Source organism: Microcaecilia unicolor, chromosome 14 (genome assembly GCF_901765095.1).
Source record: "Microcaecilia unicolor chromosome 14, aMicUni1.1, whole genome shotgun sequence".
Classification (NCBI taxonomy): domain Eukaryota; kingdom Metazoa; phylum Chordata; class Amphibia; order Gymnophiona; family Siphonopidae; genus Microcaecilia; species Microcaecilia unicolor.
This window is the reverse complement of record NC_044044.1, coordinates 44,565,108-44,584,435: the sequence shown is the minus strand read 5'-3', so window position 1 is coordinate 44,584,435 and position 19,328 is coordinate 44,565,108. Positions and strand designations below refer to the sequence as shown.

Here is a 19,328-nt window from a genome sequence, read left to right as displayed (position 1 = left end):
CCCGCGCAAATACCCCGTCCCCTCCCCCACCGAGGAAAGTCGGCCTCGCTTTTACGAAGAGAAACCGTCCGTTACCCCCCTCCACAATTGACCCGCGACCGAGGAGGAGCCGCGGGTGACTCAGAAGAATTCCGGGAAGGCAACGTTTATAAACGGTATTTTGTTGACGGAATAATTAAGTGGGTGGGCGGTGCTTTGGAGGTAGTACTTTCATGAATAATTAAGCGCGTGGGAGGAGTCAGTGTGCAGTAAGGCACCCGCGTGAGGGCGGGCAGAAGGCGCGCTCGTGGCTGATACGAACCTACGTGCAGGTGGATGGGTGGGTCCGTGGGGCAGGCGTCGACCTATGGGCGGCCGGGGGCGTGGCCATGCTTCCAGAGAGTTCTGAGCGTATGGGGAGAGAGAAGCACCGTCTGGGAGGTGCCGGGTGGCTCGGACGAGCTGGAGCAGGGGTAAGTGTCACCGCAGTGTCATCCCCCGTAACTGGACACCGGAAGAATTGTATAGGGGGACTGGAAAGCATGGGGTGTTTTCTATAGGCAGTTTGAAAGCGGTTGGGGGTGGGGTCTGTTATTGTGTCTGGGGCATGGGATTTGCATTCTTGGAGTGTGCAGGGTTTCCTGTGGGTGTCTGGAGTATGTGTTGGCTATAGGAGATCTGGAGACTCCAGGGTCTCAAGTGGGTGAGTGGGGTATAGATTCGTTATTGGGGGTGGGGAGGTGGAGGCTGCAGGATCTCCTGTGGTAGTCCACTGTGGGTTTTCTGTGGGGATCTGGAGTATGTGTTATAGGAGATCTGGAGGCTCCAGGGTCTCATGTGGGTGACAGGTGTATAGATTCCTTATATGAGGGGTGGTGGAAGCTGCAGGATCTCCTATGGTAATCCACTATGGGTTTTCTGTGGGGATCTGGAGTATGTGTTATAGGAGATCTGGAGACTCCAGGGTCTCAAGTGGGTGAGTGGGGTATAGATTCGTTATTGGGGGTGGGGAGGTGGAAGCTGCAGGATCTCTCAAGTGGGTGGGTATAGATTCATTATTGGGGAGGGGGTGGAAGCTGCAGGATCTCCTATGGTAATCCACTATGGGTTTTCTGTGGGGATCTGGAGTATGTGTTATAGGAGATCTGGAGACTCCAGGGTCTCAAGTGGGTGAGTGGGGTATAGATTCGTTATTGAGGGTGGGGAGGTGGAAGCTGCAGGATCTCCTGTGGTAGGCCACTGTGGGTTTTCTATGGGGATCTGGAGTATGTGTTATAGGAGATCTGGAGGCTATAGGGTCTGCTGTGGGTGTCTGAGGTATGCCTGAGGCTGTGGGGTTTTCTACATACATTTAATATAGGGTTTTTCTATTAAGGGCAGGCAACAGTCTCAGGATTTTGAACAGTTGGGGTTTTCCTAGGAACATTTAGGCAGCAAGATTGGAGGGGTCCCTAGTCGTCTCCCCAAGGTCTGAGCCTTTGGTTTCCCTGTCTCCGGGTCGTTCTTTTTTTCCTTCCTTCATGGGGATATATCAGTAGTTCTTCCTGGGGAGGTGCGGGACAGGTCTAGGCCTTTTGTCACTTCTGGCATCAGAATGTGTGATTTCTTTTAAAATAGGCACCCTCACCTTTTCACCAATGTACATAAACTTTAGAAATGGGCCATTCGAAAGCCGTCCTTTAAATGGGAGGATTCCTCACATTCCCAGTGGGATACCTCCTCTCTTCCCCTAACATTGTGGCATCCAGCAGTTGGTAGCTGGAACTCTTTCCACTTAAGCGGTAAATAAGCCTGTTTACAGATTGTATTTCTTCTTTTCTGATCTTGAAGAATCAAAATGGCTCATCTAGTCTGGATGAGCCATTTTGCTTCTTCATCTGCTGTCTTTGTAGTTAAACTGTCTCTGTTAGTTCTGTATAATTTTAGGACGCAAGGGGCTTTGCACTGTTAAACCAACTGTGTGCAATACTTTTCCGCCAGCTGATGTCACCAGATAGTGCTTTCTCTTTGCTTAGCTCAAGATAAGGCCACTTGTTACCTCAGATAGCTTTCTGAAATAGTACTGAGTGGCAAGATCCCCATATTATGATTTTCTTGCAGGGTGGGATTTTTTGTTTGTGTTTTTTTTTTTGTTTATATTTTGTTTTCTTTTTGCAAGCATCCTATTAAATAAGGGCAAGGAAGTTGAACCTTCAAAGTGATAACATGCAGTTTTTGCTTTCACATCTATATAAAGTTTTAAGGGTATGGGCTACATGTGTAGGTTGTGTGTTTTCTACACGGTTTTAATATGCACCTTTATGTTAATATGCATGAATATAATTAAGATCAGGTGTCCTGGAAGAGAGTCCCGGCTGTTGCTCAACAGTGACGCCAGCTGTCCAGATTCAGATTGCACTCATACGGAGCTTCAGGGGGAGCATGGCATCTGCGGTCTGTGACCTATGGATTGTGCCTGGGTTATGGGAGGACACTTGAGCTTCCCCAGCCCTCTTCTCCACTTCTATAGTTGCAAATGAAAATATCCAGTAGTATAACTCTAGTGACTGCATCTGAATGAAGTAGGAGCCCAGAGGCCAAGGGGGTAAAAGTGTTTCAGGTCGTATGTAGTGTGTGGTACCAATACAGTGAGCAGTTGTCAAAAGACAGATCATACTCCACATACCCTGGCTTAGGAGTGAGGTCCCATACTGTCATGGTGTATGCATTAATTTTTTTCATTTTGCTTGTGTCGTCCCCCCTTTTTTTTGATTTTTGCATTTTAGTTATAGTTTTGTTCTTTATAGTTTTTTCTTCCATCTGTGTATTTTGCACTTTTCACTTTTTATTATTTTTTATTTTCCACTGTTCTTCTTTTTTACTTTTTATTTTTTCCTTTTTTTTGTTTTCTTTTTTCCGTTTTTTGCGTCATCTTTGCTGTTTTTGATTACTGTATGCAGAACTAACCCATATGGAGACCTTGTTCCCTGGGTCAACCCTGTATGAAGCAGTAATCCAAACTACCATATCTGACCTGCGCATACAGTGAATGCTGTCAGGTGTGATATTTATTTATTTGCTACATTTGTATCCCACATTTTCCCACCTCTTTGCAGGCTCAATGTGGCTTACACAATGCCGCAATGGTGATCACCATTAACAGAATGAGAAGTACAGAGTATTAATACAATTAGGGTACATAGAGTATCAATCATAGCACAGACCAATCAAATTGTACGAGTGTGAGGTAATTTATAACTTAGAAAGTCTCAGTAAACTAGAGATTCGCTCTTACCCCGTTCTGTGGATGGTATGATATGAGGCTTCTGTACCTTGTATATTTGATGTGCAGACCACCTCTATTGTGTTCATCTGGCTGGAGTCAGTCCAGGGTTCCTTGGTACCTTGATGGGTAATACTATAGGTAGAGACCTTAAACAGCATTTATAACTTAATGCCGTGCCTGAAGCAGCGTCTTTGGTGGCAACCCTTAAAGGATTTTCTGGGGACATTGCTATTTTTTAGTGTTTGCTGTAGTGTGGACAGATTTCAGGTCTTGGCGGATTGATGATTGGTTATACTTGCCGCTGGGCTTTTCTTCAGCTGACTAAGGGGACGGGGGCATCTAGATGGAATGGGATATGAGAACTTAACTGTAGGGCCAGTGATTTGCTCTGCTTATTGCTGTGAGATTTTCGGATACTAACAATTTAGACATGGTCCCTTTTCATCGCCCGTAGGTTTGGTGTGTGGTGCAGCAGGTTGGTGAACGGAGAATCTTGTAAGGAAAAGTTAACCCCTTCATTGTTCAGGGGTAGATTTATGGAGAGAAGCTCTTACCCCACTCCGGTCCCCTCACCCCTTCCAAGTTTCCTCTGAGTACAGGTGTTTTGTTTGCATCGTAAGAGCAGTGTGATACAGTCAAGGTGACATCTCATAAGCGTTAGCAGTTATTTAGCCTGTAAACCATACCAGCTGCGAAGTGGTGCAGGGAGATGATGCTGTCATTCCTTCCCTGGTCATGAAGGTGATAGTTACATTCTAGCAGCAAGCATAGTCTTGCCAGGTAACATAGTAAGAGGTGGCAGATGATCTGTACAGTCCATCCAGTCCAACAGTCACACTGTTTGCAGTAGTGGCGTACCAAGGGGGGGGGGGGCGGTCCGCCCCGGGTGCACGCCGCTGGGGGGGTGACGCGCGCCTGTCGGCTCCGCTCGTTCCGTGCTCCCGCTGCCCCAGAACAGGTTACTTCCTGTTCCGGGGCAGAGGGAGCATGGAACGAGCGAAGCCGACAGGCGCACGGCACCCCCCCCCCCCCAGCGGGTAAAAATGCACCCGAGGGGTGTGTCCTTTCACCGGGGGGGGGGGGGGGGCGCATCAGCGATCCGCCCTGGGTGTCAGCCACCCTAGGAACGTCACTGGTTTGCAGCCAGAGTTGTACCATACTGCTTTGGGCAGTTTACATCCTTCTATGCCCTATTTTAAAGTGCAAAGGTTGTTTTAATTTTGCTTTGATTCCATGCTCTTTCTGTGTCTATCCCACTTTGAATTCATTACTATTTTGTCTTCACCACGTTCCCCTCCCCCCCCCCCACCCACCACCTTCCAGTCATCACCATCATCACTTATCTGTCACCCTGCAGCCTCAATTCATGTCCTCTGCTTATTTCATTTCTTCATCTCTGAACAAGATCTGCTAGTGTATTAGTACCTTCCTTTGTATTATATCTTGAAAAAGTACTAATATACAAACAGGTTGAGAGTAAAGCTAACTCGATCCTCTTCCCCCCCCCCCCCCCCCCCCCCCCTTTCTCCAGTGCACGTGAAACATGGTGAAAGAAACTGGTTACTACGACGTGCTGGGAGTCGGACCAGGCGCTTCCCTGGATGAAATCAAACGGGCGTTTCGGCGACTGGCATTGAAATACCACCCAGACAAAAATCCCGGAGAAGGAGATAGGGTATGTAGAAAGATGAGGGTGAGGTTATAGAGCAGCATTAATCGTACCAGTGTACTATTAAATCTGTCTTCCTCCTCACCTCTACCCCCACCTGGCCCTTTTTGAGTCTTAATTAGCTGGTAATATGCTTATCACCCAGATTTTCTTAGTTTGACAGATCAGTGGTCACAGTAGCAAATGTATTTCCAAAACAGAGGCTGACTGTGACCCCATTCTGCTCGAAACCCCATTCTCCCCCCCCCCCCCCCTCTCCCAGAGCAGACTGCACCTCTTCCACCCCGGGCCTACTTTACAAGCCATGGTGGTCTAGTGGAGTAGCCAGGGCAGGAGTGATTCCTGGTCAGTCCTGCCCGTACCTTCTCTGTCATCAAAATGGCTGCTGCAAGGTCCATGAGACTGCAGGTATTGGTTGCAGCAGCCATTTTGAGACCGCAGCCGCCTTGGTCAGGACTGACCAGGAATCGTTCCTGCCCTGGCTACTCCACTAGACCACTAAGGCTTGTAATTTAGGCCTGGAGAGAGGGGACTACCCCTGTTTGGGGTCAGGCTGGGCTTCAGCAGCCAGTTAACTTCAGTTTTGGCCGTGGATTTGATTTCAGCCGAAACTGAAAAAATTGCTTTTGGTCACCCTGTACTCCAAAATGCATCAAGTTTTATAAAAAGTGGGTGTGAGGCCAGAGTACTTCATGCCAAGTGCTGTTCACTGCTGAGTAGAAGGCCTGGATTTGATTTCAACCTTAGATATTCTGCTGTATGGTTGTACAAGAGGCTGAGGGGGTAACAGATTTAGAGCCGTGATTGCAGGGTTCTGGAAGTGCTGTGGTGCATTTCGCCCTCCCCACAACCCAAGGACTGTCATGCAGTGGCCATACTAGAGGTGATGTAAGGATAAAACTCTTTGCCTATTTTTCAACCATGAAAACATACCTTATGTTTGCGTAGCTGTTCAGTTGTACCTGGCAGGACAGCAAGGCTAACTGCTCATTTTCTTATCCTTTCCCAGTTCAAGCAGATTTCGCAGGCGTACGAGGTGTTGACAGACACAAACAAGAGGGAACTGTACGACAGAGGTGGGGAGCAGGCACTGAAGGGAGCCGATGCCGAGAGTAGAGCAGGATTCAGGTCCCCCATGGATATTTTTGACCTGGTCTTTGGAGGCATGACTCGTATGCGCAGTCGCACTGAAAGAAGAGGTGAGTGAGTCTTCCCTTGGACGTATAATGAGAAATCTTTAGAACATTGAGAGTCTTAAGCAGTTTTTAGGTTTACATTTTACCAACTTTGACTTGAAAGTAGAGCTTTTCCCTTTTGTGTGCATATAGATATTTGACAACCACTGGAAGGAATCATGAACGACTCAGGAGTCGCACCAGGATTCAAAGGTTTATGTAGTTTTCAAAAGCATCATGATTTCAGGCACTCACCATGACCAGACACTACCAAAATGAGTAATTCTCATGAAGAGCTGAGCCTAGGAATGTCCTAAAAGTGTGTAGAATTTGGCATATCACAGTTTGAGGATCCTAACACAGGCAGATTGTGCTGAAACACGGCCGTGTCGGGTCATTGTGAATGCTTGAATTGCCCCTTGTCCTCCCCCCTCCCCTCCATGTTTCCCATGTTCCTGTCCTTCTTCTGTTTTCTTTTGGTATGAATGTTATCCCCTATTTTCTTTCCTGCATTTATTGTAGCTCATTTCTCTCTCTATGATTTTTTGTGTAAACTTCTTTGATCTGCTCAGTTTGGGAAAGGCGGTCAAGTACCAACAAACTAAACTATTGATGATTTTGGACGATACAATAAATCTTTGAACCCTGATGGACTCCTGAGTTGTTTGTGATTCCTCCCATTGGTTGTCACCGCTGTTTTCCTTCTGCTGACTTTCTGCAAGGTCTTTTTTCCTCTCTCTGTATTGATGTGTGAAACATACCTGTCTGAACAGAGATTATCTGGTCCAGGTAAAATGCTTGCAGTTGTTGCTTGTTTTTTTAATACTTTTAATTGGAAACAATGGAGTCATTTGGTCTGCCTTGGCTGCAGTGATACCACACACACCGTGTGCTGTCGCTTACAATGCGTCTAATTGTGGCAGATCCCAGAAGGGTGCAGGACAGCAGTTCAGTAATATAAACATGTTTTTCCTTAAAAGGTGCCATGTATCATTTTACAATCCAGTAGTGTACACTCAAAATTTAAGTACAATAAAGTACAGACCACTGGTGGTTCTCAACTCAGATTTAAAGCCACTTTTTTTTCTTAATAGACCACCACCTCAGCTAAGAGCTTAAATTAACATTTTTTTTAATTTTGTGTTTAATTCTCCAGGTATTCACTTAATTACATGACACAATAGATCAGGGATTTCATAAACTTGCAGTGAAAAAAAACCAAAAAAACTTCTGAAACTGAGCAGAAGCCCGACGTTGTCCTCGCACAGTGTCAGGCCATCATCGCAGCCGTGATCCATAATAGGTGAGGGAAACGAGAAGCCGTCAGCAGGATGGCCAAAGGGAAAAAGAAATGGCACGGGTTTGAAAACGGTGCAGCTTGGGCCTGTGCGCTAGACAGAAGCCTTGGAAACTTACAAAACGCACCAAAATACATAGCGGGTGGCGAGTCCATTTGACTGCTTTTACTTTCAGAGGAAGTCCTTCCAGGCAGATAGTTCTTGGACTTAGAATTGTCAATAGAATCTACTAACCTGCTGAAATAAAAGCAATGGGCCACATATGTAAATGTGGCGGGATTATGGGATCACATTTCTTCTGTGTGTACAGTTTGCCATGTTTGTGTGTTGGTCACTGTCTGTCACACTTCAGAAAACATCTGTGTTGCCTTGATGGGATTTTCTCCTCTCGCGCCCTAATTTTATAAACTCATGTGCACAACGTAACGTTTATCTTGCAAAGAAATGTGCACAAGTTATAGAATAGTGTAAGTTATGAGTGTAAGTTAACACCAGTTAGCAGCAAATTATTAAATTAATAACCATTTATCTGGTAATTGGTCAGCACTAATAATGCATGTAACTGCCCTTAGTCGGGATTCTAGAAATTCAGCTTGCAAAATCCATAGCATGCAAGGCGGGGAGAGGAGGCGTAGACTTGGGAGGGGCACGGGGGGTGCCTAGGACTTGCGTTGGTGGGTTCTAGAATTCTGGCAGTTAAGCGACAAGACGCAAGCATATACAGCAGCCATTGAACTGGCATAAGAACTTGAGCCTAAAGTTAGGCGCATCAGTGCGGAGCGATGCATGTAACGGCCAGTTAGCGTACAGCAACCCAGCGCCTAACTTTGGGCAACTTGTAGAGAATCACTTCCTTTGTCTGTACCAGGGGTTCTCGGGATAAGCTTAGCCAGTCAGGTTTTCAGGATATCCACAATGAATTTGAATTTGTATGCACCACCTCCATTCTAGGAAACAACAAGGCAGACGATCCACAAACTCCAAAGTGAAAGACAAAAGAGCAGATCAGTAAGAGATGTATACAAACTTTATTAATCAATGTGCATAATGCCCGACACAGGCCGTGTTTTGCCCAGCAGTGCTTCATCAGGGGCTACTCAGTGATCCTCTCTAAAGCCTTTATAGGAAAGCCATATATGCGCCAACAACTGTTATCAAAATTCCACTGCATCGAGGTCTAAAAAAACCAGTACAGATCTTATATATACGTGACTTATGGTCAACATCTAATGACAGTCGTACTTTCATGCTTGACAGTATCGGCTGATGCAGTGGAATTTTGATAACAGTTGTTTATCCCACCAGGATTGTACAGTAATAGTTCTTCATTAGGGCACAACATTTAGTTCTTGGAGAGCAAAGATAATTTATCACATATTTCACACAGAAAGGGAGTAATTCTATAATGCCGGTCGCAATTGTGTTTACAGAAAGTTTCAGCATATCAAAGTTTGAAATATTAACTTGAAAGTCTGCATTGTAAAAGTGCTTACCACATTAATATTTTGATTTAGGGTGATAATTTTTGTAGAAATGGTGTTTGTCACTTGTATTCACAGAACTGGATAATCTGTCTTGTGGGTATTTTTCTGATGCCCGTTCAGCTTGCGTTTCTGCTGAGTTTTCCTGAGTTCTTCCACTGCCCATCTGAGCTGTGTGCTTGGACCTTTGTTAACCAGGAAAACAACCCCCTATCATGGGTGGAAGAGTGGCCGCAAGGCTGGAAGTCATTTGAGACAGTGGGGAATCTTACGACGATGATGCTTGAGCCATCCTGCAAATGGGGAAGGCATTTAAATATTTTTTTTGGAGGGGGTGTTCCCCTTGCCATGCTCCCATCATTCTCTGTGCCACTGTGTAGTCTTGTAAGATGTGCATTGTGGATTGGGTTGTTTTTAATCTGCTTTCATTTGTTTGCCATTCTTCTTACAGGACGGCCGGTGATACACGAACTCCCCGTGACTTTGGAAGACCTGTACAATGGGGCTACTCGCAAACTGTCCTTGCAGAAGAACGTGATCTGTCCAAAGTGCAATGGTAAGGTGGCGAAAGCTTATCTGGTACTAGGCTGGCAAGGGACAGGTTTGCATAATAATTTGAACATGGAAATTAACATTAAAGAGCCCTAGGGAGTTTCCTGAATAAATCCCGGAAGTGTGCCTGGGTTCACGTTACCAATTCTTGGGCGATTCCTGCCATGTTAGAGCTTTGGATTATACTGAAAGTTCAGTCACTAAAAGAGATTGTCCTCTATCAATACGTGGAACGGAAATAACTGTTAGTGTTTGTACTGAGCTATACGTGGAAGAAATGAGTTTGGGAGATGATGTGTATCTCTAACGATCAGTCCCACAGCACATCCAAAATGTATGCTAGAAATGGCCTCCCTCCCAGGACTGTTTTGGATTTTGTTCCTGCAGGGTCTGGTACCAGAGAGGGCACCGTGAGCCGCTGTCCCAAGTGCCGAGGCACAGGCATGGAGGTGCACGTCCAACAGCTGGGGCCTGGGATGATCCATCAGATTCAGACGATGTGTTCAAACTGCCAGGGCCAGGGCGAGTGGATCAGGCCCCGGGACCGTTGCCGTGGATGCAACAGCCGGAAAGTGGCCCGAGAGAGGAAAATCCTGAATGTACATATAGATAAAGGTAAAGATTTTAGTGTTACGCAGGGGTGAGGAGAAAATGCAGAGCTTTAAACAGGGTATTGGAAAGAACTAGAATCCAGCAGACAGAAGAACTGATTTGGCCTCCATTCGACTCCTAACCCAGTAAGATCATGGTGCTAGTCCAGTAAGTTCAGGTTTTACTATGCAAAATATTTTTTAAAAATCCATGGACTCCTACTGTGAAGGATCCATGCATTCAGGTATAGTCTGCAATTCCTCTGCTGTTTATTCCCAGACAAACTTTTTATTTCTGTCCCTTGAATTGAGTAGTCTGTGAATCCCATCATGATTCTGCTGTTGGGTTTTTCAGGCATGAGGCATGGTCAAAAGATCTCTTTCCACGGAGAAGGGGACCAGATGCCAGGGCTGGAGCCTGGGGACATCGTTATTGTCCTGGATCAGAAGGAGCACCCCACATTCCAGCGTCAAGCCAACGACCTGATCGTGAAATTGGAGATTGACTTAGTGGATGCACTGTGTGGCTGCAGACAGACCATCCGCACCCTCGACAACCGGATCCTGCTGGTGACATCACGGCAAGGTAGGAGGGAGGAGAACTTGTGTGAACCAGAACAGCGATGGGAGGCGCTGTGCGCATTCTGTGCCGCATCGCCTCGGCCCGAGTTTGCAAATGGCAGCTTTGTCAAAAGCCTACCTCAGATTCAAGTTTTGCTATGAAAATTTGTAGCGTGTAAGTTACTTTTTAAATTGGTATCTCTGTATTAATCGGAGCCCTCTTTTAAAAAGGCAGCCGTCCCAGCGGATCAGATAACTATTTAAAATGTAGAAATCAGAAACAGTTTCCCTGCTGAGATGGAAAGAAAACGGACTCCGTCTGCCTAGCAGTAAAACGCAACTGCTGTCTAGAAGGCTGTAGAAATTAAATAGCTTGTCCCCCTCCCCCCCCCCCCCCCAGCCTTTTTTTTTTTTTGTGGGTAAAGTACTTGTACGCCACTCTCTTTTGAAGGGACACAACATTTTGAGAATTCACTTTCAAATCTTTGCCTGTAATTTGCAGCTGCTTTAAAAAACGAATTCACAGGTATTGGGCCCCACTTTTTCCACTTGCGGATTACCTGATCTGCAACATTCCAAGGTACTTTAGGTGGTGAAAAATGAGCCGGGGTAATAATCGTGAACTTAGGGAAACCGGATTAAAACTAGAAACCAGCTTTCAGTTGGTTCAGCAAACCGTTTTGAGTTTTGTGGTTTTTATTGGGCATGTTAACAGTTCTCTTGTGAATGAGATTCTCAGGATGGCTTTGGGGTAGCGGAGCGAGTGTGAAGAGAGTGAAATAGTCAAGCCCTTGTCCTTTTTGCTTTGATAAGGTGAAGTCATCAAGCCCGGAGACGTGAAGTGCATTCCTAACGAAGGCATGCCCATCTACCGACACCCATTTGAGAGAGGAAAACTTCTAGTGCACTTCCAGGTGAGAGAGGAGGAGGTTATCTCCTATTTGGTAGGGATTGACTTACCTGTGCAATCCCATTATAGCATCCTAGGGGCGAAGCTAGCTATTTTTAGGGCATAAGCTAGAAATTCCTGATAAGTAGGAAGCACACGAAAGGTTACATGTCTGCCTAGATATTGGTTTACACTGTGACACGTGGCTTACAGTGAAGGGGGAGTAAGATGAGAACCAGTTAAAGGCCAATGTAGATTTAAGTCATTTCCAGCCTAAGTGCTCGATGCCCAAGGCCTCCTTTTCGCCTTGGGATTGAGAGACAGGAGAAGTTCCTACAGGTTCAGTGCAGGACTCTTCTGTGAACTTGGCCAGTTGAAAACAAGATGTTTGATTTAACTTGGCTTTCCTGGACAGGTCATTTAAATGGCAGGTCTCTGCCATACAGGCCTAAAGAAGAGACCACAACAGGACTGTTCTTGCTGTTGAGGAAGAGGGTGATATAACTAGGGCTGTACCAAATATTCGGATTCGGCCAAATAGTGGTTTAAATTCAAATACGAATAATCTGGGGCTCTACTGGGCTAAATCCTACTGAAAGAAACACTTGATCTTTGATTTCACATTTCTTCTTGCATTATTTGTTAAAAGCTCAATACACATTCATATTTGGTAGTCCTATTTGGCCGAATAATATTTTTCATTATTCGTATTCGGCAGAATTGTAAAATACGCTGTTGAGCACAGCTTTAAATTATAATGAACTGTGGAGGGCCGCAAGCCTGTTGGGGTTTTCAGGATTTTGACAATAAGCACGAGCTGAATTTGCTTGCATTGCCTTCCTTGTATGGAATAAATCTCTTGGGTATTCATTGTGAAAAACCCGACTAGGGTGCGCTCTGCGAGGGTCAAGGTTTGTTTGTTGATTTGATTTTATTGGGATTTATTAACTGCCTTTATAAAGAGATTCACTGTCGATGGTATACTGCAGGTCCAGTTCAATATAAAACTTAAAATTTAGTTAACAGAATAACAGTAGTAAAATGACCAAATATAATTAAGTACAGTCAGGGGCGTAGCCAGACTTCGGCGGGAGGGGGGGTCCAGAGCCCGAGGTGAGGGGGCGAATTTTAGCCCCACCACCACCTCCACCACCAACCTTCCCCTGCCGTCACCGTCGGGTACCTTTGCTGATGGGGGACACCAACCCCCGCTAGCCAAAGTCCTCTTCTCCGGCACGGCCGCATTGCTGACTGATCTGCAAGGCTTCTTTCTGTTTCACGTGTACGTGCAGGACGTCAGACTCGCAGAAACAGAATGAAGCCTTGCAGATCAGCAACGCGGCCACGCAGGAGAAGAGGACCTCAGCTGGCGCGGGTTGGAGTCCCCCGCCAGCAAAGGCACCCGACGGTGGCAGCAGGAGGGGGGTCGAGAGGGTCGTCGGCAGGGGGGCCAGGGCCAAATCTACGGGGGCCCATGCCCCCACGTAGCTACGCCCCTGAGAACAGTAAATACAGTAAACTTGGAAATATGATCTCAGTACAATACAGTTACCATAAGATAGCACGGAAGAATATTTAAATAACATAGATATACGATGTCAGCATAATACCAATGAAATAACTAATAAGCAACGCATTAGAATTCAAAAAGCATTAATAGGATCAAGGTTGTACCCTCCTAGTCCATAGGACATGGAAGGAGGTGATACCAGACTGTCACTCCAGGAAGTTTGTTTTGGGGGGTGGGGGGGGGGGGAACATGGGAAGAATTCTCCTGGTCGGCAGTTCCCCGCTGAAAGTTCAGGAATTCAGCCATGCCCCTTTTGATTCTCTGTACGCTTTAAAAAAAAAAAAAAAACTGCTTGTTTTATATAAATATGAGCATTAGCATGAGGGAGTTTTGGTTGAAACAGCAGGAGAGTCGTCGAAAATAGGGTTGATGGGAATTTACGGAACACGAGCCGCTCTGTTCTTTAGAGGAGATGTACCTGTGGTTTTTACTCACTCCTGCTGAATTCTTCACCAGGTGAGATTCCCGGAGCCGGGCTGGCTGCCCAGCAAGCAGCTGCAGAGTTTCTTCCCCCTGCCCGAAGAGCACATGAACACAGAGGTCACAGAGGAGGTCAAACTGGTGGATTTCGACCCCAGTGCTGAGCGCAGCCGTCAGTACCGAGGCGAGGCTTACCACGAAGATGATCTCAGTGACGACCCACGGCAGCATGTTCCGTGTCAGCCGTCGTAGGGCCAGAGGCCTTCGCTCATGTGGACACTGTTGGCTGGGACAGGCAATGTTAAGGTGGCTGTACAGGTCGGGGGGTGTAAATAGTAGCTGGGGGTTTACTAGTTCTGACAGACTAATTCTACATAAGAAGCAAAATTCTCTCTCTAATTCCCTACCCCCCCCTCAAAAAAAAAAAAAACAGTGTGCTGTAGCCCATGCCTCTGTGGTCCTGTTTCTGCCAAGGCTCTACCACTTCTGCAGTGTTGTGTCTTGGAGCTTTTGCCTAGGCTCAGCATCGCAGCAGAGAGGACAGAGACGCTTTCTGTAAGTAGAGGAATAGTTGGATAGCCCTTGACTTGCCTAAGGAGTCCTATGCACCCCAAGTGGCATTGGGGTGCAGACTGAAAACACCATCCTTAGCCCGCACACACCCCCAAGCTCCAGTGCATCCTCTTAAGAGCTGCTTCTCCGATAAGTAGTCTTAAAATGAATTTGAAGGACTCCTTCCTTTGTTCATTTCACAGGCAGTAACTGATCTGGCTTGTACTGCTGGGGAGCTGGTATGGGACTCTTCCCTGGGGCTTCACCACTGCTAAAAGTTGGAATTAAGAAAGTGTGCCGGACTCTTAACACAGAAAGATAAACTCGTCATAGATACAGCTTGTTAATTCCTGGGCATGCTTCTTATCTACTGGTTACCAGTGGCTTAGTTTTACTGGGGGCTTACCCATTCCCCTTTGTGTATATGCATGCTGGTAAAAACTGTTTGGGGTGGGGCCTCGCCAAGCTAAATTTTTATTAGTGGAAATCAGGGAAAGGCATAACAGGCGATGGCTCAGCCTTTGCTCTGGAATCGCTTGAAGTTGAGAGATCAATGAACTGAACCCATCATCTTCTAAGAAGGTGACTGCCACTGTGGAAACTTTCTTAAATATTTATATCTTTTTATAAGCATGTAAGACGGGGAGGGTAATTTTTCAGAGCTGTGTAATAAGTTCCAAGACAAATCAGTCCCCACGGTTCCCTCAGTATGCGTAAAATCACTGTTCACAGTGTTTTCATTTTGAAAGCGTGTAACTTGCATCCGTCATGGATGAGCATACATTGTATGGGTTTTCAAAGGAAAATTGGCACAGGATTCCCTTTTGAGTACAGAAAAGCGACAAGTTCTGCATCCCATTGCTGTATCAGTAGGGTTAAACTTTTTTTTTTTTTTTGTCGCGTTTTGATTGCTGAGGTGAAAAGATGTTCTGATACTGTCAAAGTTCCCAGATGTGGTCACCAAACAGCCCCCTAGATCACTTCCCATAGTGATAGCGCTATATTTACAATAAAATATTAATAATCGGCAGAAAAAGGTATTGTGGAGACTGACTGCCTCTGTGTCTGTCCTCTCCCCCACCCCCCTTCCAAGCAAAATTTAGAATTCTCAGTTGATTTAGAAATGAAACAGCAGGAGGATTGGCAAAAGCGGAGAGATTTCCGTCTGGAACTGAGGTTATCAATGGAAATCAAACAAAATAAAACATGGAAAAGAAAATAAGATGATACCTTTTTTATTGGACATAACTTAATACATTTCTTGATTAGCTTTCGAAGGTTGCCCTTCTTCGTCAGATCGGAAATAAGTTATGTCCAATAAAAAAGGTATCATCTTATTTTCTTTTCCATGTTTTATTTTGTTTGATTTCTATTGATAACCTTAAGAGTGGACTAACACGGCTACCACACTGGTCTGGAACTGAGAAAGCAGGAGCCAGCCAGTCAGTCTGGTGGGAGGAGCATGAAAAGTCCCCTTGCAGTCTGCCCATCCATGCCATCTACCATTCCTTCCTCTCCCTTCCAGATCTTATGTGCCTGTCCCAAGCTTGCTTTAATTGAGATACAGCCCTTTGGGAAGATTGCTGGAGAAGAATCTCTACTTCCTATACTCCAGGTCAATTTGAGCATTTCTTAAACGTTGCCCACATTAGAAATTGAGTTTCCAGCATTCTGCATGGATATTTTGTGTCCCACATAGCCCACCCGTCCTGGAGATGTGTACTAGGACATTAGAAGATGTATGGCTTTGCTGAACCCCTAGACCCCTACAGCTGAAGGAAATATATTTGTAATATAAATGTTTGCCTTTCTTGATAGATGAAGAATTTTTGTGGATTTCTGTATTGGGCGTAGCCAGACCTCGGCGGGAGGAGGGTCCAGAGCCCAAGGTGGGAGGAGCACATTTTAGCCCGCCGACCACCCGCAGCCGCAAGGTACCTCAGCCTTAGTCTTCAGCGCTTGTCTCCGACTGGCGCGTTCACTGATCTGTGCTGTGAATGGACGTCAGGACTCACAGCACAGATCAGCGAACGCACCAGAGACCGGCGCTGAAGATGACTAAGGTTGGCGGGGGTTGGGGAACTCCACCAGCAAAGGTACCTTGCGGCGAGGGGGGGGGGGTCGAAAGTAGAGAGGGCCAGGACTAAATTTGTGGTGGCCCAAGCCCATGTGGACCCACCTAGCTATGCCCCTGTTCTGTATGGTTCCAGGCTGTGATTTCAAGAGGTTACTTAGAATATCTGAGCCCCAGCCAGGCACCCAGATCCGCTCTGTCTTGTGCCAGAGGAGGTGGGGGCTCTTTATAAAATTAACCCCTCGCTCCTTGGGACATCCACCAGGTTGAAGGGGTGTGCCATCTTTCCAGCGTTACCATTGGGACAAGTCTTTCAGGCTAACTGGGATATTTTCTGTGTTACAGAAACCTAAATTAGGCTGAGAGAGAAGTTCTGTGTACAGAACCAGTTTTAAATGTATTGTCATGGATGTAAAATCACCTGGGTTTTCTTTTTCCAGAATTAACAATTAAAATTTTATCTAAACTCTTGTTATAATGAGTGGAAGACAGTTTTTATTTTTCCTTTCATTTCAGTGTTACATGTTCATATTCCATCTTTATTTGATATGTCACTACATCGAAATATAGCAAAGCATTTTACAGTAAAATAAAAGCAGAAATATGGGGACAAAAGGATGAAAATAGGAAATAAATCATTAATAGTAATTTCCTTTGTGTCCCTCCTGACTAATGGGTTGTGCACTCCCACCACCAGATGGAGACACAGAACTACTCCTGACTTATGAATAAACCTAGAACTGTCCTGTGCAGTCCACAGAAAGCCAGTATTTCTCAGTCTCCAGCAGGCTGTGAACGTGGTAAGCCTGGGTAGGCCCACGGGGTTAGGTTTCAGCCAAGGTGCCGCTTTTTTGTTTTCTCTTTAAAACAATTTAAAAAATCATTTTCTCTCTGACTCCTTGGAGGTTGAGGCCTGTGGGGGCTCTTTTGCCCCAGGAGTTTCGTACCCATGTGACTGGGTTCCACTCCCTTTCGTGGCCCTCTCCTGCTCAGTTTTTCCTCTGTGTTCAGGGGTGGCATAAGGACTGTGGTATGCCTTGATTTTCTTTATCTTGTGAGTGGTAGGTCTTGAGTGCCTCACAATCAGCATCTGTTAAAAAAAAATCTCTTATGAGGAAAGGCTAAACAAGTTAAGGCTCTTCAGCTTGGAAAAGAGATGACTGAGGGGAGATCTGATTGAGGTGTACAAAATCCTGAGTGGTGTAGAAGAAATAGAAGTGAATTTTTTTTTTTTTTTAACTCTTTCAAAAATTACAAAGACTAGGAGACAGTCAATGAAATTACATGGAAATACCTTTAAAACAAATAGGAGGACATATTTTTTTTCAGTCAAATGAATAGTTAAACTGGAACTCCTTTGCCGGAGGATGTAGTAATAATGGTTAGCGTATCTGGGTTTAAAAAAGGTTTGTTGGACAAGTTCCTGGAGGAAAGGTCCATAGTCTGTTATTGAGATGGACATGGGGGAAGCCAGTGCTTCAGTGGCATTCCTAGGGGGGCTGACACCCTGGGCGGATCGTCGATGCGCCACGCCCCCTTCCCAGGTGCACGCCGCTGGGGGGGGGGGTGCCGCACGTCGGTCAGCTTTGTTCGTTTCCATGCTCCCTCTGCCCCGGAACAGGTACTTCCTGTTCCGGGGCAGAGGGAGCATGGAAACGAACAAAGCTGACCGGCGCGCGGCACCCCCCCCCCCCCCCCCCCCTTGGTACGCCACTGCACTGCTTGTCCCAGGATTGGTAGCATGGAATCTTGCTACTATTTGGGTTTCTGAGACAATAAAGAGAAGTGTCCTAATTGAGCAAAAGTGGTGGAAATCTTGTAAGACTAATGAAACAATCTACCAGGAAAAACTCTATAAGGCAAGTCTAGTTTGGAGGCATCATATAGCAACTAGTAAAAAAGCCCCGTTTCTGATGCAAATGAAACGGGGGGCTAGCAAGGTTTTCTTCTGTGTGCATGTGGGAGTGTGTGTGTCTCTGCCCTCTGTCCCTTCCCCTGTGCTGTCTGTCCCCTCCCCCCTCCGAGTTGAGTCCTTCAGTGTTAAGTTTCTTGCTGTGCTGTGTTTGTGTTACAGAGATAGTGAGGGCTTCTACTCTCTCTCCCCTCCCCCCTCTGACAATGTTAGAAAAAGGGAGAGGTGGGGACACCAGGACGGCAGATGCTAGAAAGGGGGAGGTGAGGAGACCAGGTAGGCTTGTGCTGAAAAGGGGGAGAGATGGGGATACAGGGCCGTGCCAACACGGTAAGCGGGGTAAGCACCGCAGGGGGACGCCTGCCTTCAAGGGCGCCGCTGCGGTGCTGCCCCGCCATACTGCTCCCGCTGCTCTGCCTCCCACCTACCTTTAAAAAATATTTTGTGAAGCCGAGTTGCAGGCAGCGCCTCGCGTCTGCCCTGCTTGTAAAACAAGCAAATCTCTTCTCGTCATCATCGAGCCTCACTGTGTCCCGCCCTCGCGGAAATAGGAAGTTACCTCAGAGGAGGGCGGGACACAGTGAGGCCCGACGATGACGAGGAGAAGAGATTTACTTGTTTTACAAGCAGGGCAGACGCAAGGCGCTGCCTGCAACTCGGCTTCACAAAATGTTATTTAAAGGTAGGGTGGCGGCAGGAGACTCTGGGAGGGGGTTCTCAGATGGGAGAGGGGTGTTGTGGGGGTTCTCAGATGGGCAGACACTGGATGGCAGAGAGAGAACAAAGAGATGCTGGATGGAAGGAAGACAGTGAAAAGAAGATGAGGAAAGCAGAAACCAGAGACAACAAACTGTAAATAAATATATATTTTTATTTTTTTGCTTTAGGATAAAGTAGTATTGTAGCTGTGTTAAATGTTTATAATAGAACATGTAAACAAGGTAATATTTTTATTGGACTAATTTTAATACATTTTGGTTAACTTTCGGAGAACAAAACCCCCTTCCTCAGGTCAGGATAGGATACTGTAACAGCACTATACTGTATTGACCTGAGGAAGGATGTTTTGGCCTCTGAAAGCTAAACGTATTAGTCCAATAAAATGGTATTATTTTATTTTTTATATTTTTTATTTCTATTTGTTAATTTGTAAAGTGGTGATTGGTACTTGTTAGTTTTTTTCAAATTTACATCTGCTTTCTTTATATTTTGCACAGTACTACCGCCCACCCTAACTAGCCCCAACCCGAGTAACTCTCCCAAGTGAGGCTCCAATCGTTTCCTGCCTCTTCTGCCCGCTCTCCCCGTCCGTGTGGTCTGCTCATTTTTACTGCCCTGAAG

The 19,328-nt window shown here is 46.0% G+C and overlaps 1 protein-coding gene across 5 annotated transcripts; it reads left to right on the top strand.

Annotated features, from left to right (window-relative positions):
- The first annotated feature begins 371 nt into the window (after positions 1-371).
- LOC115457917 (dnaJ homolog subfamily A member 1-like) lies at positions 372-16,041 on the top strand. 5 transcript variants are annotated; one of them, XR_003940014.1, is made up of 9 exons: positions 372-451; positions 4,776-4,919; positions 5,923-6,112; positions 9,319-9,423; positions 9,807-10,034; positions 10,365-10,595; positions 11,384-11,484; positions 13,486-15,177; positions 15,427-16,041. XR_003940014.1 is itself a non-coding variant. In XM_030187616.1 (8 exons), the coding sequence occupies exons 2-8, from the start codon at positions 4,788-4,790 to the stop codon at positions 13,699-13,701; spliced, it is 1,203 nt and encodes a 400-aa protein (XP_030043476.1). In that variant the 5' UTR covers positions 372-451; positions 4,776-4,787; the 3' UTR covers positions 13,702-15,262. The 5 variants fall into 5 exon arrangements, 4 of the variants coding, with proteins under 4 accessions (XP_030043476.1, XP_030043479.1, XP_030043477.1 ...); XM_030187616.1 differs by lacking the exon at positions 15,427-16,041 and having other exon boundaries at positions 13,486-15,262; XM_030187619.1 differs by lacking the exons at positions 372-451; positions 15,427-16,041 and adding an exon at positions 604-622 and having other exon boundaries at positions 13,486-15,262.
- The last annotated feature ends 3,287 nt before the right edge of the window (positions 16,042-19,328 follow it).